The sequence below is a fragment of the Etheostoma spectabile genome, chromosome 12 (genome assembly GCF_008692095.1).
Source record: "Etheostoma spectabile isolate EspeVRDwgs_2016 chromosome 12, UIUC_Espe_1.0, whole genome shotgun sequence".
Taxonomy (NCBI): domain Eukaryota; kingdom Metazoa; phylum Chordata; class Actinopteri; order Perciformes; family Percidae; genus Etheostoma; species Etheostoma spectabile.
In genome coordinates, this window is record NC_045744.1 from 18,588,208 (window position 1) to 18,609,896 (window position 21,689).

At 41.2% G+C, this 21,689-nt stretch overlaps 1 protein-coding gene across 1 annotated transcript; it reads right to left on the reverse strand.

The window, feature by feature from the left end:
- Positions 1 to 1,172: 1,172 nt before the first annotated feature.
- On the reverse strand, positions 1,173 to 14,161 carry lrrc24 (leucine rich repeat containing 24). The gene is made up of 5 exons (XM_032532217.1): positions 13,732 to 14,161; positions 5,595 to 5,789; positions 4,425 to 4,703; positions 3,932 to 4,100; positions 1,173 to 3,211 (listed from the first exon to the last, which is right to left on the reverse strand). Exons 2-5 carry the CDS (start codon positions 5,754 to 5,756, stop codon positions 1,965 to 1,967), a joined length of 1,857 nt encoding a protein of 618 aa, XP_032388108.1. The 5' UTR covers positions 5,757 to 5,789; positions 13,732 to 14,161; the 3' UTR covers positions 1,173 to 1,964.
- Between the last annotated feature and the right edge of the window lie 7,528 nt (positions 14,162 to 21,689).

A 21,689-nucleotide genomic window follows, 5' to 3' on the forward strand; every position in this document is an offset into this window, starting at 1 on the left:
ATCATCGTAAGTAATGCTTCGTTGGACATGAAATGACACAGTTTGCTTCCTACGACAACTAAAATTACAGAATTTCACATTTTGTCATTTGAGAGAGGCTGCATAATACATATTATGTATTATATGCTTTAGTCAGGTCTGGTTTTTGTGTGTGTATGTTTTTCAGTCTCTGGAAAATGTTCTACTTGTGATCCTGACATTAGCTCAGCTGTCTGCTGTGAGGCTACTGTGGTTGAATCTGTACATCCAGTGTCGTTTGAAGTTCACTGCCGAGTTTTATAGAAATGTCATCACAAAACATACTCTGTGATCGTCCCATCAAGGTAAACTCTGGTAGGCGCTACAGGATGCCTCTGGCTAAAACAACATATTTAAGACGTCATTTATTTCCCAATTCCATGGAGTATTTGTACTGTCAGTGTTGCTGTCATGGGTTGTCTACGTGTGTGTGTGTGTGTTTGTGTGTGCATTTGTGAATGAAATGTCGGATGAGCCAAGACCATTTTCTACCTTTGTTGACAAGTGTTGTTTTCTATTCTAATTTGTAACTGTTGCAAATACCTATCGATGTTTAGAGCAATAGTTCAACCATTTGTGTAACACGCTTTTTTGTTATGGTTGGGGTCCGTGAGTATTTGTTTTTTTGTTTGTTTTGACGTCTATTAGGCTCAAGGAGACAACAAACATTCACTGCGAGAGAGAGAGAGAGAGAGAGAGAGACGTTTTGTAAAGTGGAGAGAAGAAGGATCGCTTCCCATTGATTGACTTCAGTTGTTGGGTTGCTTGTGAAATAAACGTGGCATTTGATACAGTTAGAATACAGCCATGCCAACTGAAATAAAGAATATTGACATGTTCCTGAATGAGAATCAATAAGGCTCTAGGTCTTGGTATGAAGCAAAGACCTGGCGTTAAAAATCCATTTCCAAAATCCTTCTCCTATATTAGTGCATGGGTAACTCCAAAAGCACACCTGAAACTACAGTACTGAGCATCAGAGGAAAATAATTAAAGGTTATGTACCATGGACCATGGTTATGTATCACAGACTGACCTTTAAACAGTCACTGTAATCAACGGTCTCTATAAAAACAACTTTCACCTACCACGTCATGGGTTAAAGGGTTTTCTTTGTAAGAAAAGACGCATTGAATCTTTTAAAATACATTTTATTATGTAGAAGACAAAATGTAAAATATTCACATTGGAGTGGTTTTACAGACTGATGTTAATGGAATTAATTCCATTAAAAATTCCATTTCAGATAATAGAAATGTTATTTCCTTGTTCTAGTGTCGCAAAACAAACAACACAACATGTTCACATCAGAAATACAATGCCATGGTAGAAATGTAAAAAAACAGACAGACTTTGCTGCATTCAAAATGAACCTCTTTAAACAAAACCACCCACCCACGCCCACATACTTATGGGTAATGACAATGTAGTTTCAGCAAGAGGAACGGTTTAGGTCTACTTGTAATGGGATCTGCAACAAGGTCCACAAAACATATGCACTTCACAGTGAAAATTAGCTTCATTATATTTACACAAAACACTGACAAAACACACACAAAAAAACTAAAGAAGAGTACAAAATTTGACTCACTGGTTAAATCCACATTTGTAAGTTGCCACCATGTGCCACTATGTTTTAGATAAAGTTAACCACTAATTATCTTTAAAGGGTTGAGTCAGAGAAGATAGGTATGGTTCAGTTGTTACTTTCCGTGTTAAATGTTTGTCCCTCTGATCCAGCTTGATGGCATACAATCAATTAGATAAGGATCTCTGAGAGGCTGATTGTGATCCAGGTTCCCCTAGCCACAACTAACTCTTCCCTATTTTGGAGTCCCACAAAATATTCTTATACTTCAAATAATTGCACCGACTTGGCTTCCTTTAATGTCTTTAATTAAGTCCATCAACATATCATGTTTGTATTAGCACACAATTCAAACCCCTTAGCAGTGGATCTCGTAAGCAACCTGCGATCCAAAGAGGAGACTCTGACTGAGGAAGAGGTCCTCTGGGTCTGTTGTTAAGGGTCCCTCTCCTCCATCTGCTGGGTTTCTGAGAAGCCCCATTCCCCCTGATCTGGTCAGTGTCTGCACCATTTCGTGGTCAAGGAGAGCCTCCTTCATACCCTTCTGCTGGACAAACCCGCTCATCATGGGACACCTGGAGGAAGTGGAGCCCAGGACAGGCTGGGTTCTGTTGAGTACGTACATCTCGTGGCCGTGGTCGTCGCGGTACTCCTCCAGTTGCGCAAAGGTGGTGGGTCCGTCTGAGTAGTCGTTTACATAGAGGATGCTCTCTTCCTTGCTGGTACAGTAGGAGCCACCTTCTTCTTTGCGGTACTGCTGGTGACGAGTGTAGATCATAATCAAGAGGAGAATGGCAGTGAGTGCCAGCAAGGAGATGCCAACTGCAATGGCGGTCTGTGTAGTAGGGCCAAGAGCATAGAAGTCCATGCTGTCCTGTTCATAGAGCAGCTCCTGGCTAACATCCAGAACCTCTGGCTGATAAAAGGAGTTAGATGAAGAGGAAACAAAGGAGTGCATGTTCAAACGAGGCCAGAACTGGGATGAATATGAAGAAGAAGACATGTTGACAGCCAGATGAAAGGTAACTCTGGCAACACCACCAGGGTTCCAGGCTTCACACTCGTAGCGGCCAGCATGCGCTACAGTGACATTGCTAAGGAACAACATGCCACTGCCCATGTCTGGATCAAAGCTGTCCCTCTCGCCACCCTCCTCCGTCCCACGTACAAGTCCCTGGATTCCTCCAACACCCCCAACCTTGATCTCTCCACTGCTGGGCAGGGATGTCACCATTCCTCCAGCTCCAGGCCTGAAGAGCTCACCATTGGGTCCCAGCTCTTGAACTAAGCCTCGAGGTGATAACTGGGCCTTGCCATGCAAGGCTTTCTTCCAGGTCACCTGAGGCTGAGGGTATCCCGAAGCCTGGCAGGAGACTCTGAGGCTCTCCCCTAGTCGCACAGTCAGGTGGCTGGGCTCGAGCTGCACCACAGGGGGGATGCAGACTAGGCTGTTGGGTGCCACCTCCACCAGGCTGAGGTGGGAGAGGCGAGGCGGTTCAGAGCACATCAGCCGACGCTGTTCGGCAGAGCTCAACAGACGCTGTCCATCTTCCCTGATCCAGGTTCTCAGCCAGCCCAGAGCACAATCACAGCGCCATGGGTTTTCTGGAGGTGAAGAATGGAAGAACACAAGGTAAACCAAAGTGTGTGGTTTTGTCAACTACTGTTTCCAAGACAAGAACGAACTTTAAAAGCCCAACTTTAGAGCCAATATGGCAGAGAATCTCTTAAAGTGTTCAGTACAAATCTACAATTCCATGAAAACTTAGCAAACTCCCTCGGCTGAATGCAATTTCCTAAGGTCAACATGGATGAGAATATTCCTAAAGTGCTCAGAAGAAATGGAAATTTAAAGATCTAAAATTCCATGACAGCTGAGCAAACTGCTGAAGATCATGTGATAGGGTTGAAAGCTCCAGAAGAGCTGCTAAATTGACCTTGAGGTAATATTGTTTGGTAAATACTTTTGTTTTGTTGCTTTGTTTGAGCTCCTCTGGTGCCTATTGCAGGACTAATTGCCCTGGATTGGAGGTCCCTTTTGTAGACAGTGTTCCTTTGATTTATTATTTAACATTGTGTCTTTGGGGTTTGGTTTTACAGTTGGATGAAATCCTTTGATATGCAAAACTTGACAAAATGCACTTTATGTTCATTGACATGAGCCTGCAGGTCGTGGCTATAGCAGTCCATTCTCGAGCAGTGTCACTTCTTCAATATTGTGGTATGAAAGTATTTTTCAAGACATTCAGAGTACAATTTTATCCTGGAGGATTATATCATGTAACAGTGAGACGCAGTGTGGTATTTTGTATCTGCTCTGCCTACCTGTGACACGGAGCACCTGCAGGCTCACGAGCGGTTTGAGGGACGAGGCTCCCAGGGTGCGGAGATGATTTCTGCTAAGGTCTAGCAGGGCCAGAGATGATAAGCCAGACAGAGCTTGCTCCGCTAGCAGCTCTATGCTGTTTTCCTGCAGGTGGAGTTCCTGCAGACGCTGCAGACAGTAAAAAGACATCAGAGGAAGGAAAATGTTAAAGGAGAAAAGAAATGAAAAGAATTTCGACCTGACTCAATTTGTAGGGTAATACTGTGAGGCAGGGATTAGTCAGACATGTTGTCATGAATTGGATTTATAGTTGAAGACATCATTGTATTTAAAAGGCATCCCGTACTGAAATAGCTTTAGCTTTTCTGGCAAAACTGAAGCATTTTTTGTTGTACCAAAAAGGATTAAGTTAACGTTTTTGGAACGCTTAAAAAAAAATTAGCATTTAACATTGCTGTCCATCCATCCCTCCCTTAATCTCAGCTCTCTAACCTGCAGTCCCCTGAAAGTGTAGTCCTGCACTCTAGTGATCTGGTTCCCGGCGAGGTACAGGATCCGGAGGTGCTCCAGACCCCGAAACATATCTGGGGTGACCAGGTGGATGAGGTTGCCATTGAGGGCCAGCTCCAGCAGCTTCCCCTGGCTGAGAAACGCCCCAGGCTCCAGAGCTGAGATGCTATTATTCTGAAGGTAGAGGTAATGGAGGCTGCCAAGGCGAGTCAGGTCCTGAAGACGAATCTGCACTATAGCGTTGTCCTGAAGGAATATGGTCTGAGACAAATCAAATTAGTAGAGTGATCACAAATTGATTACATTAGAGACACAAAGGAGGGGATGTGATGGTTGAATTGGTGTTCTGTTCAGTACAAGAGAGTGAGCATGGGTTGTTGCTGTTCTCACTGAGTAGAAACATGTATTAACCATGAGGAGAGATTACATTAGCATGGCCTCCATTAGATCTATTTGCATGGGACTGTGCAGAGCTTTGGCTATATGTTAATGTAGGCAGCACAAACAATGTGGAATGAGCTAGTTCCGGATTGTGATAATAATGACTATGATGATGTGGGTTGTGCGGCATTTTTTCGTGGTTGAGTTATTTTGCCAAATGCTGCAGAACACAGACCTTGTCAGCAAACAAAAAATGTTTGAGTGATTGGAGCTACACAAGAGTATGTGCTTAACCCATAACGCATGGCTGTCTTGATTTCCAATGTGCATTCACTGGTGATGTTTTCAGAGAAGCACACATGGGCCATGAGGTGAAGTATGATCGACGAGATAGACCTGCTGATTGAGGTTAATGAATCAATTTATGTGGGACATGCTTTTCATTAATATGCATGAGCTGCAATAATGTTGGGGGGCCTGAACCCACGAGGAAATGTAGGTGTAATGTTGAACATCTTCTCAACAGAGGATCAGAGGGTGTGCAAGAGTCGCTTTCTGAGCAAGAATGAATAATTACACAGCCAACAGTGCTGCCCCTCCCTCAGGCTTACATCAAAGAGGGTCACAGCGAATTGATTAAGCACAATCATTTCGGGGTAATAAGAATGGATCAGAGAGGGAGTTAACTGATGCAAAACCACTGATGCGGGAGGGACAGCTGCAATGCACAGGCAGCTAATGCCCTAACTTATTGTTGATTTGCCAACTGACCTCGGTGACAGAGGGGACATCCTGTGGGATTTCTTTGGTCCCAAGAGAGCCACACTCCACTGTGAGGCTGTAGCAGCGACAGCCAGAGGGACATCCCACAGACGGTCGAGGGATGAGGGCCACAATGATTAGGACGAGTCTGGAGAACCGCAAGAGGGCCATGGCGGTTTTACAATAGACCTTCAGAGACAAAACCTGGAGAGAGAAGGCGGAGGAAGAGAGGAGAATAAATCACTAAAATCAGTTACAACAACAAATGTTTTTTTCTTCATGGTAATGTATTTCATCCGCAAAGCAAAGATTGACAGTAGCTGCAGATAATGTTGTATATGCAGATGGCTGTGAAATGGCAAGGGAGGATTGATTAAAGAAAAAAGCATGGGAACATTAAAGTACCTCCTTATCCCCTCCTGTTTTCCTTTCAACTGTGTCTGTTCAGTGAAATTGCAGCAGCTTCTATTATGGGCTTCAATTAATTAAAGATGTGATAAAAGATGTGCAGGTTGCCTCAAGGACCTCTCTCTTGTCTTTTTAATGCACGCACAAACACACTCACACTCCCTCTATTTCTGCATCTCTCTCTCTCTTTGTTTTTAAAAGACACAACCACACACACACACACACACACACACACACACACACACAGATGTGCATTAAAAAGACAGAGTCTCCATGTTGACCGCTATAATCTCAGAAACCACATTTACTTTCTCAGAGTAAACTTAAAGTGGCAATGAGCTCTAATGATCTGATCAAGAAACCAACCCTGGCTGCTTGCTTCACCTTGCAGCAATATCTTTCTTTGATATAAACCCATTACTGAGCAACTGATATGTAGACTTTTTTTTACTTCTACACAGCCCAGAAGGGATTTATTGTTCCGCTCCACAGTTTCTCATTGGACATCCAATGTCATGTAGCCCAGCAGTGTTCATATAATAGCTCATCTGCAGCAGATCGCATAAAGATACTGCAGGGTTGGAGATAAAATACATGTTGAAATGTCACACTGAGCCTGTCATTCTGTTCCAGTGACAGCAGTAGGTAGATTTATTGTGCTAGCTGAGGTTCCTGCCTCATACTGGAGAATCTTCATCCAGTAGAGAAGCAGACATCTCATTGATCCAAAATAAAGTCTCACATTGTTATAAAACATTCATGTGCACCCCGGCCCGCCTTCCCGTATCCCATTAATCCTGTCTGACTTTGAAATTTCTAGTTTACTTAAGACTGCAGAATCACCCAGCCAGATAATTGATAGCATTTACATCTCGCTCTGAATGATTTGCAGATCATCTAGTTTATTAATTGTTAGAATTAGAGTGCACACAGCTCTCATTACCGATAAGTGATGAAAGGGTCCTGTGCCTGAAATCCACTGTGACTGTTAAATATTCAGTTTGCAGGGTGTTTGAAATGTTCTGTCAGATAGATATCAAGCATGTCTCATTTGTACTGTTATAATCCATTCAAGACCAGTAATTTACTGCCTAAGTGCTAAAGAACTAGGATCACTGTTTTAGTAAACGAGAAGCCATTCTCAGTGCAGCCACGCTGCATTATTAAGCAAATGAGAAATGAACTGGATTTTAATATTGCATGTTTGATTTAGAGCACATTTACGTGGCTAGCCAGCAAGCCTAATACAATGTGACCCACATACTGTAAGCTGTTCAATCGTCTTCTTTCAGCAAAAACAGAGAGACACTTATTAACAAAAGCATGCCATTTCCTCTCCAGAGCTCTCCAAACAAGCGTGGAGAGAAATTATATACTTCTATTGTTGGGGAGAGAGAGCACAAAAATTGAATTTTGAATAAGGCCTTGGTCTGACATTGAGGTTGTGTTACTTCTCACAGTGCGATGACTTAAAAAAAAGCTTTGACTTGCTTGAAAAGTGTCAGAAGAGGAAGACACTCGGCTAAGAATACACACAGAGCAGGATGCACTGCCGGATATTTGTTGTTACAATATGAGCCCAACATCAATGTAAAATGCACCCTGCCAGGTACAAAAAATAGCTTATGCATTTCTCTGCTCACTGCAGTGTTACTGAGCGGCAATCATGCCACGTATTAGGTGTTAGGACAAGGTTGATGAAATGTAGAGACAAGGATCACCTGCAGAGTCTGTAAACAGAAAGAAGGCAACAAAAAAAATTACACATTTGTGGAGAGGTTTCTTTAAATAATCCTGCTGACTGCAACTTGTCTCACAGTATACTGTAGGTCCTCCCCCAATAAGTTTGCCCTCGCGCTCATCTTTTGTCATGCTGATGTGGGATTTCAGTGGTAAGAAGTCAATTTGTTCATTTCAGTCTCAGTAATCCTGTGCGGAACATACATAATCTGCACAATCAGATGCTTGTTAGCTAAACTGCTCTCAGCACTGTTGATGTTTTCATAAAGGGGGTTGCTTCGTTTGGCCTAAAAAAACGAGGTCAACAATAATTCTCTGTTGACTGTTCAACACATACATAGGATGATTTGAATGTAATGTTGTGTACATAGATCTGAGTGTTAAATGAGAGCAACTGGAAATTTCTGCCAGACCAGACAGCAGTCAACACAAGCTTGTTCAGCATTCAGTATCAGCCTCAACCTCCGGACATGCATCCACACACTGTGCTCTGCAAACATTATTTTGCACTGGACTCCAGTGGAACTACGAGTTTGTTTGTTTGGGCATTTCTGAAATTACAATTGTGTTCTTCTTGACAATCCGCTTTGTTTTCACATCCCGAACAAATAATACTCTGTTGAACAATCATAGTCGGGTTGGCCAAACATTAACAGCCCAGAAGATTCACTGCATAGCACTCTTATGATCTTCTCTTATTTTCAGAGGTGCAGCAGACAGTCAGAGGGCTAGAGGCAGAAGTAAAGTTCACATCCCTGTGCTGCCAGTGGTGCAGGTCGGCCTCAGCCGTTGTTATGGTTACTCTTATGATGAGGTTTGGTAGCGGGCCCGAAGGCCAGACACAGTTCCTGTGAGCTGGTGTTAGGCAAACAACTCCACAGAAATAGAAGCTGTCATTTCCCGGAAAGAGAAAATTGCTCACAGGACCTTGAGCTATGTGATGACCCCGAGTTAAATCGGATATTCTCCTCTCATCAAACTCTCCTTCTCCTGCTTGAACTTTTTCCTCCCCTTTCCCCTTTCCCCTTTCCCCTCATTTAATTTCTCCTTCGTTCTTGGTTTCTCTGAAAGCCTCCATCATTTTTCCTTTCCCCCATCTCTGACCTCTTTCTTTTCTCATCTCTCGTCCTTCTGCGCTGACTGACAGGTGCTAAATCATTTGTCTCAGAGCATCCTTTTGTCTACAAATAGACTGAGGCCAAGGTACGGGGAGAACACTGTGGCACTAACCCAAGAGTAACACACTGACTTTGAGCAATAGTCTCAACCCTGCACACACACACACACACACACCACACACCACACACACACACACACACACACACACACACACACACACACACACACACATACAAAAACACAAACATACACATACAATCATAAACAGGCAGAGCACGCCTACAAAGTAGCACTTGTACACTAGCCACCAACAATCAGAGACACTGACTGGCAGACACAAACATGATTATGCACTTGCACATCCTGCCTACAACCAGCAGCCACCATCATCAATTCAGACATAGTCAGATACAAACGCACGCGGGCCCGCACGAGCGCACGCACGAGCGCACGCACGCACGCACCCACACACACACATTTTTGTGTCAGCGGTAAAGGAAGCTCTGCTCTGTTAATAAGAATGCATTGATTTCTTTATTTTGCCACTACTGCTCTGTCCAGCTGGGCTCTGCAGCCATTGATTTTCACTATATAAGCAGATGTTGTAGGGTAGGATTTGGGATTGCATTTGTGAATGTCTGTATTGAAGAGAAATAAAGTAAAATGATTGCATGTTGCTTATTGCTTAGATGCAGTTGTGTGTGTGTGTGTGTGTGTGTGTGTGTGTGTGTGTGTTTGTGTGTGTGTGTGTGGTGTGTGTGTGTGTGTGTGTGTGCGTGCGTGCGTTTGTTAGAGGTTGTTTGTGTGTGTGGCTCACTGTCAGGCTACCTCAAGAAGGATCACCGTTCTCACAGCGGAGCATTTGGTCTAAAAACCTCACTCCATCTCTCTGTACTTAGACAAGCTTGAAAAAGCGATGCATTTTAAGAGTTTACATGATAAACTGCCGTGACAGGTCAGTCTGCGATGCAGAGTCTTGTTGGTAATGTAAGCTGGCCAGCTGAAAAGCTCAAATGCTATTGATATACGGTAAACCTCACAAAAGTTCAAAGCAACCCAGAAACTCAGATTTCGTCTGGGGCAATATGATGCTTTACAGGCTATAGCTACCAGTCACACTTTCTATTTCATACACAGTGAAAGGCAGCAGGGTTACTCCAACCATGAGTAGAATGAATAATAATGAACGTACATTGTCTGTTAAGGTTCAACATGTTTTTGTGTTGGAATACTTGCAGTCTGATTTGTGACTGATAATCCAGAAGTAAAAGCGCAATGGCAACTGCATGACTGCATAATCAATATCCATTTTCCACACAAGATTTACTTTTATGCTTTCAGTGGAAGGGTGATCGTAACGTCACATCATTATTGCTAAAAGCGTAAAGATAGATTGTAACCCTCTTTTAGCCACATGACCTTCTTTTTTGTTATTTTGGGCATTCTTTCCTTTATCTGCATGACTAAATGGAGGCAATTTTGCAAAAGCTGCGTACAAAATGAATGACTTCAAAACAACTATTAAGTATTATGCTCAAAAATCATATTGGTTTGCACAGGAATATATTTATACAGATGAAACTAATATAACACAAAATAGGGTTCTACTTACAGTTATAAGGCATTATTAATGAAAGGTTATTTGCTCAAAATGTCAAACTATTCCTTTAAAGTAATACATTTGGAAAATGTTTGAGAAAATCAATCAACCATGGTCTGTTTATGTATGAGGGTCTGTGTCACTCATTGTATTCAGGCATTTAGTAAACACACTGGCAGCAAGTTCATAAAAGATGTTGCCTTTTGAAATATAACTATCACTTTTTCCTGCTCTTCCCATTTCAATGACTCGCCTTATCAAACTCACATGTCTGACACTTCCTCCTGTGTTTTCTCATGATTTCTTGTGTTTTCAAATGCTAGTTTTCTGTAATATCGATCTGTCTCTCACACATGCACGCTGTCCATTCTAATTGTCAACGTTGGTTGATGCTATCGATCAGGGCAATTTAACTCACAGCAGCTTCATCTGACAGGCTGCAGGATTTATGAGTAGATTATGCCAGTGCAGAATGAATGGTTTGATTTGTACATTTCTTTGCCTCAATTGTTATCAATCTGTTTGCATCCCCCACTACCGTTCACCCACTTTTATGTCTCTTACTGGGGGAGTGGGAGTGTGTTGTAATAAGGAAAGCAAAAGTGGACATGCACAGACACCCACCAATCACATTTGATTGTTGCTCACTAGTTTTGTTTCACATTATGATGGATGGATGATATCAGACAGGTTGGAAGTTGGATGGAGGGGAGTCACATCCTCCTCTATTGAAAAGCAGAACAATCTCATCCATCTTAATAGTATCTCCAATTCTGATAAGTTTCACGTGAATGAATTGTATTTGAGTTTGTTTTCTATTAAGATGTTGAATCATTGTGCTTCCCCAATGTTCCAGATGGGTGAATCTAAATTATAACTATTACTTCTTTTGTGGCAGTTCAGTTGAAAGTGAAGGTACTACTCAACAGCAATAAACGTGTGTGCATCCAAAAAGGAAATGAATGCTTTGCAATGCTACAATAACGATTGCTTACCATCCCGCTATATTGCGTTAATAAAATTGGATGTGCAGTAGCGTCTGCAGATGGAGTCATTGAATCCTCATAAATTACAATTCTTTGTTGCCACGGAAGTGACTGCATGTGATGGATGTCAGATGTTTGTCAAATAACGCTCTGGCATGCCTATATTGTGTTATCTGTGAAGAACATATAGACGGGAAATAATGAAAATGTAAAAGTAATCTGATTTTATTCTCTTGCATTTGTTATTTCAGCTGATCTTTGCCATCCGCTCGTATCGTTTTTACTCAGGCCATGAATGGGGGTGCTATGCAATTACAGCCAAGAGAGATTTCAGTCATCATTGTCTGGCAGACAGTAGCCAATGAAAAATAAAAGATCTCTGGAGGCATAATAAGTCAACTTGTCTGTACGAATCTGTTCACACAAGAGATATGCCCCACCCTCTGAGTTAAACAAACGAGGTCCTATTTAGGGTCTCCATGTTTGGCTCCACACTGCTTCATGTATGGAATAGCAATTAACCAGGGGGACGTGCATTAAAACTCTGACATCAGAGAAGAAACACTCAGAAGTCAGAATTAGAATACACAACCTTCTTCCTGGGACAGATCGTGTGTAACAATAAACTGTATACTCTTCCTGGCATCTCCCTTAGTGTCACTGCAATATTCCTGCCAGATTCCTACAGGGTGTGTGCTGTGATCAGCAGTGATCTTATTATGCTTCCTTTTTTCCCATCACAACAATATCACTTTAATATTCCCATGTGATTTGAATACACAGTGGCTCTGCAGTGAAATTGGTATTGTTAGTCTCTAAATTGTATTCTGGGATTAAGGCAGCTGTTTTAGTGCTGTGGTACTGCAGCATGATGGGACAAACTATAGACAATGTTAGGTAATGGATCCTTGCTGTGACACATTTGTTATTAAATCTTTTTTGTAATAATCCAATATTTAATTGTGTGTTTAGGAGAGAATCAGCAAGACCAATGAACAACAACAGAAAAGCATGGGTGGTTGGCTTGTGTTATAGGATATAAAGTAGATGTCAGAACATACTGTAAAAATGTGCAGCCCCTGTAGACCGCCCAGGGTCTACAAACAGCTACAAAAACAAACCCACCTGCACCACAAAGCATACACAAACACTGTTCTAGCATTCCAGCCAATAACCAACAAGAAGGATTTAGTTAGTGTTTGAAAATAGTAACGTCACCCACCATCGCTTAGAGTACCTTTAAATACCCCCGGCCAAAACAAGTGCAGTCTTAAACAACAGCAATGAATCTTACAGTCCAGATGGTTATAATGATGAGTTTTTGTTGTTTTAGAGATTCAACTTGATGCTACAGTTTGTAAGGTTGTTGACTTGTATGCTAATGCACTCAGTGTCCACGTTATTAGGTACACCTGTAGAGTCAAATGCTTTCCAGTGCAACTGCTCTGCTTCAAAGCTCACTTTCATTACGATATTAGCCCAATTATGTTTTTGCATTGACGTTGTTATTATACTATCATGTTTGTCAATGACAATACAAAATACATATAAATATACAACAAAAAACAGTACAACACCATCTTTAACTATGACCTCAGCAATAAACATATTATTGAATTTACACATTTCCGCTAACGTCAATGGAACATTGTGAGCTACGCAAAGCTAGATGTTATAGCAGGGCTGTTGTATTAGATTGCATTATATTGTAATAGACTTTTAAGTATAAGCATGGCATAACACCATTAAGGGGATGTTCAAGTCTGCAGCAGCGACCCATAATTATGGGTCCGTAGCCTAATAGTTCTGTTATTCTATTGTTTTGCATTATACTTGAGGAGCGTTTCTAATATTTTGTTCCCTCCATTCAAGTTAATAGGGTAGACTCAATTTTGGACCAATACTTGCAGTGTATTAACTATTAATATTAACATAAGGGAATGTGTTACTGGGGCAATGATTAATCAATTTGGGTCAAATCCCTCGTGTCAAATAATATTTCATTTCACTTTAACGTTTTTTCAACATGGCATAATCCTTCATACAAAACACATCAGAATACAGATCTTTTGTTCCACTCTCATACTGTAATCTCCCAAAGTACATGGCAGACCGATCTACTTCAAAATACACAACAAAAACAACATTCCTTCACGTGGTTTTTGGGGAATTAAATTGTATCAAATGTGAGTCCCTAAACCAAAATTAAACATAACTAGGGTCCCTGACATTTGAGAACCTCGGTGTAACTACAAACGCACCCCATATCCCCCAGCACACAACTGCAACCTACCGTTCTCCCTGCGTGGACTTGATCTCGGCAGCAGTCTCCACACTTCCTCGAGCGACTTGGAATAAGAAAAGGAAATTAAAAAAAAGAAAAAAGATGAACCCCACTTCAAATCACGGCAAATAAATGAGCCATAGCATTGTTTTCCTCCCTCCGCTCGCTTTTTTTTCACTCGTTCCTGACTGGGCAGCGATTTAGAGTCCGCACAGGCTGAGCTGGTCCATTGGAACTGGATACCGAGAGATGGAGCACACTGCTCGCATCTGCCAACGCTGGACGTCAGCACTGATGGAGGTCGATTTAGACTCTTATCTCCCTCCTCTGATATTTTTCTGTGTCTTTGATTTGTTTCCGCTTTTCCTTGCCTTTTGCCTCAAAGCGGATGTTATATTCCAATAGTGACCGACTCCTTTAATTATCCCAGCTTGACCTCTCTCTCTCTCTCTCTCTCTCTTTCTCTGTGTGTGTGCATTAGAGAGAAAGAGAGAGAGGAGGTAGTGGAGGTGTTTTTATTCTCGTTCATTTACTTTCAAAGCTGGTCACATCACTGCCTGGCACCGATGGGTGCACTTAATTTCCTTTATTCCAGGTGTTCCTTTATTCCAGGTGTACCTAGTAAAAATCCCATAGTGACGGTGTCTGCCCCCCGACATTAAAATTATTAAATCAAAGGTAAACAGAAGAGGAGCTGTGCATGAAAACCTCATAAAATTAAACCACAAGTGCAATAGTTCAAAAGAATAGGAGAATTAAATGTGGACTCTTAAACATCAGATCTCCCTCTTCTAAAGGTGTACTAGTAAATGAATTGATATCAGATTCTAATATTGATTTATTTTGTCTTACTGAAACCTTTGGGTGGGTATGGAGAATATGTTAGTCTAAATGAGTCCACCCCCCCCAGTCATATTAATACTCACATTCCTTGAGGCACAGGCCGAGGAGGTGGAGTTGCAGCTATCTTTGATTCTAGTCTACTATTAGCTCTAAACCTAAACTAAATTATAACTCATTTGAAAGTCTGTTCTTAGTCTTTCACACCCAAGTTGGAAATCAAGCACCAGGTCTATTTGTTATGTGTACCGAGCACCTGGTCCATACTCTGAATTTTTAATCCGAATTTGCAGAGTTTCTATCGAACTTAGTGCTAAAAAAGGACAAAGTTATTATTGTAGGGGATTTTAATATTCATGTGGACGATGAGAATGATAGCCTTAGCACTGCGTTTATCTCTCTATTAGATTCTATTGGCTTCTCTCAAGTGTACATAAACCGACTCACCGTTTTAACAACCCCCCTCGATCTTTCTGGTATATGGTGTTGAATTGAACATTTAATAGTGTTCCCACAGAATCCCTTCCAAATTGACCACTGTTTGATACTTTTGAGTTTATACCTGCTGAACTACACGCCGTTGGGCAAAACATCCTATACAAGATGTCTATCTGATAGTGCTGTAGCTAAATTAAGGGCGTTTCCCGTTAGCATTTAATTCATTACCAAGTCCCAAATAACGGAGGACTCCTTGCTATTAGTCCCCCCCCAAATCGATCATTTGTTGTAGGCAGCAGGCTCGCTGCGAATGACTCTAACTCGGTTGCCCCTCTAAAAAAGAAGTAATAAAACAAGAAGGTTACTCCAGGGTATAACACGAAACTCGCAAATTAAAGCAAATATCGCGGAAAATTGAAAAGATCGGCGCTCCACCCAACTGGAAAATTCCGTTTAACCTGGCAAGAAGTCTTAAACGTATAGGAGGCCCTCCGTAATGCCAGAGCAGCGTACTACTCGTCATTGATAGAGGAAAATGGGAAACAACCCCAGGTTTCTTTTCAGAAACTGTACCAGGCTAACAAAGGTCACACCTCTACTGGCCAAGTATTCCCATAGCTCTTATAGTAACACTTTATAAAGGTTCTTCATGATAAAATTATAACTATTAGAAGCAAAATTCACCAAGACCTGCCTTTAAACTGGTTATCTCTAAACTCAGGAACGTTAGAAACAGCTGTAAAACCAATACATGTTTTGACTGCTTTGCTTCACTTGATCTTTATCAATTTAAATTTTCAATTATTTCTTCATTAAGCCATCAACCTGCCTCTTAGAATCCCACCCCACTAGGCATTTAAAGGAGTTTTACCATTAGTCAACACTTCACTACTGAATATAACCAATTGTCTTTATTACAGGCATGTACCACAGTACTTTAAAGTAGCTGTAATTAAACCCTCTTCTGAAAAAGCCAAACCTTGATCCAGATGTTTTAAGCCAACTATAGACCTATATCCAACCTTCCATTTTTCTCTAAGATTCTTTAGGGAAAACAGTCGCCAAACAGCTGGCGACTTTCTGCATAGCACAGCTTATTTGAGGATTTTCAGTCAGGATTTAGAGTTCATCATAGCACAGAGACAGCACTTGTGAAAATTACTAATGACCCCCTAATTGCTTCAGACAAAGGACTTTTCTCGTACTTGTGTTATTAATCTTAGCACTGCTTTGATACCATTGACCATTATATTTTTATTACAGAGATTAGAACATTTAATTGGGATTAAAGGACTGCTCTAAGCTGGTTTAAGTCTTATTTATCAGATCGATCTCAGTTTGTTAATGTTAACGATGAATCCTCTGTGCACGCCAAGGTTAGTCATGGAGTCCCACAAGGATCTGTGCTCGGTCCAATCCTGTTCACTTTATATATGCTTCCTTTAGGCAGTATTATTAGAACAACACCAAACTTTCATTGTTATGCAGATGATACTCAATTATATCTATCAATCAGCTGGATGAAACTAATCAGCTAACAGTGCCTTCAGGATATTAAAACCTGGATGACCTGTAATTTTCTAATGTTAAACTCAGATAAAACTGAAGTTATTGCTCTCGGACCAACACCTCCGTGACGCACTATCCAAAGATATAGTTTCTGGATGCATCACCCTGGCCTCCAGCACCACAGTGAAGAATCTTGGAGTCATCTTTCGTCAGGACATGTCCTTTATTCCCACTTAAAGCAAATTTCAAGGATCGCCTTTTTCACCTATGTAATATTGCAAAATCAGGAATATCCTGTCTAAAAATGAGGCAGAAACTTAGTCCATGCATTTGTTACTTCTAGGTTGGATTACTGCAATTCTTTACTATCAGGCTGCTCGAAAAAATCCATAAAGACTCTACAGCTGATCCAGAATGCTGCGGCACGTGTTCTGACGGGAACCAGGAAAAGAGATCACGTTTCTCCTGTTTTAGCTTCTCTGCATTGGCTTCCTGTAAAATTTAGAATAGAATTTAAAATCCTTCTTCTCACCTACAAAGCTCTTCATGGTCAGGCTCCATCTTATCTTAAGGAGCTTATAGTACCTTACAACCCTAGGAGAGAACTACGCTCCCAGAATGCAGGGTTACTGGTGGTTCCTAGAGTCTCTAAAAGTAGAACGGGAGCCAGAGCGTTCAGCTATCAGGCTCCTCTCCTGTGGAACCAGGTTCCAGTTTGGGTCCGGGAGGCAGACACCGTCTCCACATTTAAGAGTAGGCTTAAGACTTTCCTTTTTGATAAAGCTTATAGTTAGGGCATAGAATCGAATATTGTTAGGGAGTAGTAGTTAGTCACATAGTTTTCAGATTTATCTATCATATAATAAACTAAAGGGAGACTTGGCATACAGCCCGATCCGGTTGGGGGGAGTTCTGGCCCGACCGGGCTGGAGCTCTCTTACCTTGTCTCTCTTGGTTTTGTTGTATATAGTTTTAGACAGCTTGGGACTTATTTTGATACCTAGTTAGGGCATAGAATCGATAATGTTAGGGAGTAGTAGTTATCACATAGTTTTCAGATTTATCTATCTATAATCAAGATATAATAGAACCAAAGGGAGACTTGGCATACAGCGATACCGGTTGGGGAGAGTTCTGGCCCGGCCGGGCTGGAAGCTCTCTTCACCTCGTCTCTCTGGTTTTGTTGTAATAGTTTTGACAGCTGGGACTTATTTTGATACACTAGTTAGGGCATAGAATCGAATATTGTTAGGAGTAGTATTAGTCACACAGTTGTCAGATTTATCTAACATATAATCAAGAATATAATAAAACTAAGGAGACTTGGCATACAGCCCGATCCGGTTGGGGAGAGTTCTAGCCCGGCGGCTGGAGCTCTCTTTACTCGTCTCTCTTGGTTTTGCTGTAATAGTTTAGACAGCTGGGACTTATTTTGATACACTGAGCTCCTCTCTCCTCTATCTTCTATCTTTTCATTTATGTGCATCCATGTCCCAGAAATGTGTGGTTACTAACCTAGCTCTGGGAGTCATTCCCCGCAGTCCTTATGTTCTTTTTTCCCCAGCATGTTCCCTTGGATCAGAGACGCTCCGAAATCAGGGTAGCAGCTGTCGCCATGGTCCCGCTACACGTTCTGTGATGCCATGTTCAACTGCAACTGCGGTGCCCTGCTCTAGCTACGTCCTGCTAGTGCCTTGTAGCGCACGCGTCTGCTATGCCATGAACTACTACAAAACTTCTACAAACTACTAATTTTTCTATTTTATTGCCACTCTTCATTCTAACCCCAACCGGCCCGTCAGACACCGCCTACCAAGAGCCTGGTCTGACCGAGGTTTCTGCTAAAAGGAAGTTTTTCCTCGCCACTGTCGCACTGTTGCTGCTCTGGAGGAAACTATTAGAACTGTTGGGTCCTTGTAATTCTGGAGTGTGGTCTATCTGTAAAGTGCTTGAGATAACTCTTGTTATGAATTGATACTATAAATAAAATTGAATTGAATTGAATTAACTTTAAGTGCATTTTCCGCCGCTAAATAAACCATGATAAACAGCGACACTTTAATGTGAAACAACACATTTTAAGGGAAGCATAGGGATTTCAGCACCACGGACAGCGGCCTTGTCTTTAATTCTAAAAGGTTACGGGCGTAAAGATTTGATCCTCCACGCTCCGCCACTGATGAAATGACGCCCGTCAAGGGCGGAACGCAGGCAGAAAGTGTGGAAAAGTGCGAATGGAGTGAGTTGAAAAAGCACCATTTCTGTCTAACCAAGGGCAAGGGAATTCAAGCTGAACCGTGGCCCTTCAATGTCCAGGAAAACCATACTGCTCAGTCACAGCAGGAGGCTACATCTTATCACTGGCTGTGGCAGAGAGGATGAACATAAGCAGAGGTTACAATCTATTTTACAGCCCTTTTAGGGGCCCTCTTGCTGATTGCTCAGCATCTGTAACATGGACATGCTTCGTTGAATACAATTGTAATATTTCTTACGGCCGTTTGTCCAAGGTTGCTCTCATACAAGAGTGGTACTGTAGAAGCTGGACATGTCAACTATTTATCCACACATGACTTTTAGCCAACTATTTTAACTAAATATTTTTAGCTAACAAGTTCAACTTTTTATCCAATAGGTACTGCAACTAGGCTATTCATAGGCTATGGAAATTCTGACAAAATAACTAGCATTAAAAAAAGGAAACAGTTAAAAGAATTAGTTAGACAGGTACATTAGCAGACACCATTTTTAATGGTGTATGCCTAACATGTCTCTCTTTCAGCTTTCTGAGCTCACCTTATGTCATATATTTAATATCTCCAGGTCAATACAGTGCAGATACTTACTGTTTTGTTTAGAAACAGAGAAGTGCTCTGTTTCAATGATGTCCTCCATGTGATTGTAGGCCATCCAGAAGCTTTTTAATCCATCATGGAATTACAGTGTCTTTGTATGATAAATAAATAAATAATTATAAATCCAAAAATCAAGTCACATAATCTCCAATATTGCCACATTGCTTCAAGCTAGCTACGTTTTGGTTTAACACCAGGGCCTATCCAAAAAGGGATTTGTGAAATCATGTCCCTTCCAGAAGCTTAGTAATCCGGTCTTGAACTTCATTGACTTTTTAATAATTCCAGAACAACAGATTGTTGACTGAAAGCTTATTTAGTCACCCTAACATATAGCAGAGCAGTTAAGAACAACAATTGTACATTTTATGACAAAAGCATGACATTTCTAACATAGTTAGTGCATCCCATATGAATTATTTTCACATGTGGAGGGAAGTCAGATTTGACCTCTGAGAGCCATTAAAGTCCAAGATGGCTGCCAGTTCCCCAAGTCTAATGTTCAAAAGTGTTTCATTTTGGAACCAAACACTGTAGAACAGGGGTCTTCAACAGGGGGTCCGCGACCCCTAGGGGGTCCGCGGAGGTACTGCATGGGGGTCGCGAAAGTTTTGGTTGATTAGACTTTTTTTTATATTCCCCCCACCCCCCTGCAATTTTTTCCACTAATTGAAATGTCTTTAAATACACATTAACATGAATTCAACACACTGTAGCAAACAGATTAATGGAGGCAGAAGATGTCTTTCAGTCATCAATGTACACATGGCACTATAGGACCAGTTTGATATAACACAATTTTATACAATATATATAATTAGGGGGTCCCTGCTCCATCTCGCCATCAGTTTGGGGGTCCTTGGTCTGGAAAACGTTGAAGACCCCTGCTGTAGAAGAACATTTAAGGTGTCACTTTCAACTACTTTGGGGGTGCCCATTCATTTAGTGATACTTTGGAGATCTCCAGAATTCAAGGAAATGCATTTGTATTAAGATCAAAGTCAGATGACGTTAAAAATGTCACATTCTTTTGCTTATGCGTTTATTTTACCTTGGACATTGGATTGTAACTATGCAATATGGTGAAACTATACTGCATGTATGAATGAAATACTTACTATATGTATGAAAAGCGATTGTTTACTGTTAGCCACCGCCATCGTGGCTGCTGACCAATCACATGAAGTTCATGTTAGGAGAGAGGAAACTTGCTCAGCCAATAGACAACCCTAACCGGATACAAGCAGGATGGCCATTTGAAATTATGATTTAACATTTTTTTCATTTTCTTACACATATCAATACTATGTCCCTTAGACAAGTACTTCATGGTACTCTGTGAAGAGTACCATGAAGAGTTTGCAGACCCTGCAAACCACGATTTACCTAAAAAAAAGAGCAGAATTGACAGCCGCTGCAAAAGAAAAGCATGTTTTTGATTCAATATCAAGCCCAGTTTGAGTTATTTGTGAAGGAAAACAGTAAGTGCACTTATTTTAGCATTACTAAGGCTGACAGTAAAAATAAACTCCAACATATGCCATTTAAGTATAAGACTAGCACAAGTGACAGTAAGCCTATTTTATTTATTTATACGGTCATAAAACTGACCAGAATCAGATATTTTTGCTGTTAATGGCTTGAAAATCCCTATAAATGGAGCACTATAAAATGTAAACCAGTGGCAACACCCAATGCACTATAAATTACTATTATCTTACATTATAATGCATTATATGTAAAAAATAAATAAATAAATAAATAAAGAACCTTAGGCTTACTCGACGCATCGGACAAATGTCTTTATAGAGGCTTACTGTCACTTACGCTTGTCTTATGTATAGGGCGTATGATCAAATATGGTTTCACCATTTTTCAAGCCCCAGGTTTCACTAATTTATAGAAATCCTACGCAAACATCATCCATCTCAACATGTAACACAACTATTTAACCAGATAGTGCGTGAGTTTCTTGTGAATGGTAAGTTTCAAAGTTGTGATAGTAGAAGTGGGCGTAGCATGTTTCCTTACTTTTTCAAAAGTTAGAAAGGCGCTCGACAACTCCTGATTGGTCAGATGCCATGGGCTGAATATAATATGAATATCTTTGAAGTAACGTTAACTTTGCTGACTGGCTGTGAGAAATCAACGTCAACCTCACGCAGAGGCACAAGGGCGCTAGTTTAAATGTTCAGTGTAGTTACCAAACGGTTCCTCGCCCTGTGTTCAGGTATAACACATGACTCAACATGTGGATATTTCCTTCTAATCTGAAAGTAATTTCTATTTTAATAAGTTGAGTCTACCCCCTGGCGACTGCTGAAG

Excerpts from the sequence above, each read along its gene's own strand:
- lrrc24 (XM_032532217.1), bottom strand. The coding sequence starts at position 5,756 with ATGGCCCTCTTGCGGTTCTCCAGACTCGTCCTAATCATTGTGGCCCTC. Across the intron at positions 4,704-5,594 it reads ATGTCCCCTCTGTCACCGAG|ACCATATTCCTTCAGGACAA; the intron begins GTCAGTTGGCAA and ends GATTTGTCTCAG. Across the intron at positions 3,212-3,931 it reads GCAGGTGCTCCGTGTCACAG|AAAACCCATGGCGCTGTGAT; the intron begins GTAGGCAGAGCA and ends CTTCACCTCCAG.